The sequence below is a fragment of the Mauremys reevesii genome, linkage group 1 (genome assembly GCF_016161935.1).
Source record: "Mauremys reevesii isolate NIE-2019 linkage group 1, ASM1616193v1, whole genome shotgun sequence".
Taxonomy (NCBI): Eukaryota; Metazoa; Chordata; order Testudines; family Geoemydidae; genus Mauremys; species Mauremys reevesii.
This window is the reverse complement of record NC_052623.1, coordinates 3480478-3485343: the sequence shown is the minus strand read 5'-3', so window position 1 is coordinate 3485343 and position 4866 is coordinate 3480478. Positions and strand designations below refer to the sequence as shown.

At 44.4% G+C, this 4866-nt stretch overlaps 1 protein-coding gene across 1 annotated transcript; it reads right to left on the bottom strand.

Moving 5' to 3' along the window:
• Window positions 1-246: 246 nt before the first annotated feature.
• LOC120402329 (olfactory receptor 52M1-like) lies at window positions 247-1194 on the bottom strand. Its single transcript, XM_039532904.1, has one exon. It carries the CDS (start codon window positions 1192-1194, stop codon window positions 247-249), a length of 948 nt encoding a protein of 315 aa, XP_039388838.1.
• Between the last annotated feature and the right edge of the window lie 3672 nt (window positions 1195-4866).

Genomic DNA, 4866 nt, shown 5'->3' with positions numbered 1-4866 from the left:
TGGGGCCTTCCTGGAAGGAGTGACAAAGGAAGGTGAGGAGGGCTTGGGGGTCCAGATACAAGCAATAAGAAAGGTGGCAACTCCATGGGTGGTACATTCCCCAGATTGTCATGCTGACAGGGCACAGTAAGGGCAGTAAAGTGTTTAATGTCTCTTTGACTGTCCAGTCAGTGATTCAGGGACGACAGCCCAGCACTTTGCTCTGCACAGAGCTTGGTCTGAACATCTGAGCACCAGGAGGGAACTTTAGGTCCTTTTATGAGTAAATAGTGCAAGCAGCCTGTCCCGGATCTGTTTGGTCCTCACCCCATAGATGATGGGGTGTAGCATGGGGGGCACCAGAAGGTACACGTTGGCAATGAGAATGAGCAAATACAGGGGCATAGTGTTACCAATCCGATGCATGACGGAGGAGAAGATATCTGGTATGTAAAAGACTAACATGGCACAGAGGTGGGAGCTGCAGGTCCCAATTGACTTGAGCTGGGCGTCTTTTGTGGGGAGACTGAAGATGGCCCTGAGGATCTGGATATAGGACATAGCAATAAAAGACACATCCATACTGGGCACAAAGAATGTCACAGAGAGGCTGTAGTAACTACTGGCACGGAAGTCGGCACAGGCCAGATTCACCACAGATATGTGCTTGCAGTACGTGTGGGGGATGATGTTGGTCTTGCAATATGTCCACCGACTCGCCAGCAAAGGAAATGGCAGTATGAGTAAGCAGCCACGCAGCACCACGGCCAGGCCAATCTTCAGCACCACGCGGTTTGTCAGGATGGTGGAATGTCTCAGGGGATGGCAGATGGCCACATAGCGATCAAAAGCCATGGCCACAAAGATCCCTGATTCCGTTATTGCAAAGCAGTTAAAGAAGTACATCTGGGTGAGGCAGGCACTGAAATAGATCTCTCTGGAATTGAACCAGAAGATGCTCAGCATTTTCGGCAGGATGGACGTGCACAGGACTAGGTCGCTGACAGCCAGCATGCAGAGGAAATAGTACATGGGCTCATGGAGGCTCGGCTCCCTCTTCACAATGAATAGGATGGTGAGGTTGCCCAAGACAGCAATGGTGTATATGGTGCACAAGGGGATGGAGATCCAGACATGGGCAGACTCCAGGCCAGGAATGCCCAGCAGGATGAAGGTGGAGGGGTTTGTGAAGTTGGTTTTGTTGGAATGTGACATGGAGTAGGGGAGAAAGTGTCCAACTCTGAGGCAGAACGGTGTCTCCTGCATGTACCGTATGCTCCCCTGACTTCCTGTATGTGCCCAGGCTCTAGGCTTATGGTAACAGACGAAATGCCTACATGGAGAGACAATGTAAATATGAGACACTGCATGCACTACTGGAGGCTGTTCTCATGGATGAAGCAGATTGGTGGCTCTTCACACACAGAAAAATGACATTTTCCTTATTCAGATAAATGAATTATGAACAACTGACCCTACTAATATCAATTCCATATTTGATGGTGCTCCATGCATCAATCATTCTCACACATTGTGATGTGGGAAACCTTAAGAGGCACCCACAGCAAACAGGATTGTGGATACTGGTTATCACTCATCGTTTCTTAGTGCAATGAAATCCATGCCTGGCCCCATTAACATGGTTGCTAAACATCTGAGATTGGAAAATAACCAAACCTTTGTCTAGTCATGTGGCAGGGGAAACATCCCAGGTAGAAAACACCTCAGGGAAAAGACCTGGGCTCCACGGAAACACCGGCTCATTCCCAGTAGTTGCCAAAACAAAGACAATGTTCGGATGCCTAAGGAATGGGATGGACACTAACCTGCTCTGCACACGCACTCTGTTTTTCTCACCCAATCTCTGTAAAGAATATAGCAGTTAAAAAGGGAGTTTCTGATACAGTCTATGAGAAGGGGGGAGACTGTCCTAGTGCAACATACTGAAAATCTGGGACAGTTTAGTTTAGAGAAGAGACAAACAAGGGAGCATATGATAGAGGAGAGGAAAATAAAGAATGGAGCTTATTACATTCCAATGGACAAAGAGAGATCAGTTCCCAAGCAATAATATCTATAGACACTTCATATTTTAAAAGTGTTAATTCCCTTAAAATGAGGCAAATTAAATGGATTGAGATAGAAGAATGGGAATGAAAATTGGGAGTTGTTTAGAGGAATTCCTTAGGCAGCTAAAAAGCCACGATTTCACAGTGAAACAAGTGGATTACTTTGGCTTAAAAAGCTGATTCAGTGAGAAAGGGGAGGCACTAACTGGGGCAGGGAGGGGAGCGGGAAAAAGGAAATATCTATAGAAAGCAATACAAATGGGATGTTATGAAAGTTGGAAAGGGTTGTTAAAGTGATTGGGGAAAAATCAATGTTTGACAGAGCTGCCTATCACAAAAAGGAGGTTATTAAGTATATTAAGAAGAAAAGAAATCCCAGAAAAGTTTTACACCAATTATGAGAGGGAGAAATTAAACGTGTTAATGTTAAAGATAATGTAGATGTGTTCAAGAAATAGTTCTGTTCTGCATTCTGAAAGAAATAGTGGGAGGTATTCATATCACATGAGGTGATGAAACACTTTCCACTCCTTAGAAGTCAAGGAGAATGTTAAACAGCATCCACAGTAGAACCTCAGAGTTATGAACACAATAATTATGAACTGACGAATCCAACACACATCTCATGTGGAATCAGAAGTATGCAATCAAGCAGCAGCAAAGTTTAAAAAAAAAACCAAGCAAAGAGAGGACAATTCTGTGTTAAATATAAACTATTTTAAAAGGTGAAGTTAATAAAGATTTCAGAGGGTTAGGAAACAATAGAAAAACTGATATGGGTTTAATTTAAAATAAAACTCTAGGATTATAATTAATGCCAGTCAACAGTAGGGTTTATGGAAAATCAGTCTTGTCAAATAAATCTGACTTTATCCTTTAATGAGAGGGCACATTTGGTTGATCAGGGAAACCGTGCAGATGCAACAAACTTTGATTTCTATGAGGCATTTGATTTAATATTGGAAAATATACCGATTAATATCATATGTAACATGGATATAAACTGGCTAACTAACCGATCTCAGAAACAATTATCAATGGGCCATTGTCAGTGAATGGGGTGAGTGGGGTTCTGCAGTGATCAGTTCTAGGGCCGATGTTATTCAATATTTCCATCAATGATCTGGATAGAAACAGAAAATCATTGAAGAAAAAATCTGTGGATGCCCCAAATATTGGCAGAATGGTCTTTTCAGGATCCCCGCATTCCATAAGAAAGTGCCCTTGCTTGTGGGTCAGGCCTGGATTTCTGGTTCTGAGAGAATCATTTTGGATTTGACTGTATTAAAACATTTTGTTTGCATGGGTCCAGCTCACTAGATGCTTTTCCCGCTGCCCATGGCATTGGTGAAACGGATTGTGTCCAGTCCTGGGATCCACATTTCAAAAAGGATGTTGAAAAATTGGGGAGGCTAGAGAAAAGAGCTACAAAAATGATTGGGGGCTGGAGAAAATGCCGGAGAGTGAGGGACTTAACTTATGAAAAAAGACAATCAAGTGGAGAATTTAATGGGGAGAAATCAATGGGTAATAATGGTCTCTGTAATCTAGCAGAGAAAAGCAGAACAAAACCCAATGGCGGGAGGCTGAAGCCAGAGACATTCTTGTTTGAAATAAGGGCCAAATCTTTAGCACTGAAGGTGATTAATAGTTTGGAGACACCACAAAAAAAAGTGGTGGATTCTCCAACTCCCCATCTCTGCAGATCCCGACTGGATGCTATTGTGGAAGATCTGCTCGAGGCTTGACTAGAACTAACGGGCTAAAGTGGTGCTGCTGTAGCACATCAGTGTAGACACTGCTAACACCAATGGCCGGGGTTCTTCCGCCAGTGAGGGCAATCCACCTCCCCGAGAGGTGGTAGCTGTGTCGATGGAAGAATTCATCCATTGGCCTCAGACTGTCTACACCCGGGTTAGGCTGGTATATCTACATCTCTCCAGGGTGTGAGGTTTCTTGCTGTTCACTATGTTTCATAAAAATAAAATGCAGTTTTGGGTTGCATTAGCATAGGCACAGCATGCAAGTCACAGGAGGTGAGCACTGCTCTCCTTGGCACTGGTTAGGCCTCAGCTGGAGAACTGTGTCCAGTTTGGGTCACCCATGTATAGGGAGGATGTAGAGAAACTGGAAAGGATCCAGAGGAGAGAGACAAAGATAACCCAAAGGATGGAATAAAAACAATATGAGCAAAGGCCAAAGGAACTGGGTATGTTTAATTTGGGATAGAGGAGACAGAGGATGGTCATGACAGCCATCTTCAGCTATTTGAAAAGCTGCCATAGAAAAGGTGGAGAAAATTTCTCTTCTCTTACCACAGCGAGCGGGACAACAGTGAGTTCAAACTACAGTATAGCAGTGTGACAGGATCAGGCCAGATGGCTACAAGACAGTGGATGAAGGTAGATACATTAGCTCCAGGTTAAGCAAGTCTCTTTTCCCTGGGTAAGATAATAGGGACTATTCCAGAACACTCAGGAACTCTCTAGAACTAATTAAGGCAGGCAGGCTAATTAGGACACCTGTAGCCAATTGGGAAGTTCCTAGAATTAATTAAGGCTAATCAGGACACCTGGTATAAAAAGGCTCTCGCTCCAGTTAGTGAGGTGTGCGTAAGGAGCTGGAAGTGAGAGGACGTGCTGCTGGAGGACTGAGGAGTACAAGCATTAACAGACACCAGGAGGAAGGTCCTGTGGTGAGGACAAAGAAGGTGTTTGGAGGAGGCCATGGGGAAGCAGCCCAGGGAGTTGTAGCTGTCATGCAGCTGTACCAGGAGACACTCTAGACAGCTGCAATGCACAGGGCCCTGGGCTGGAAC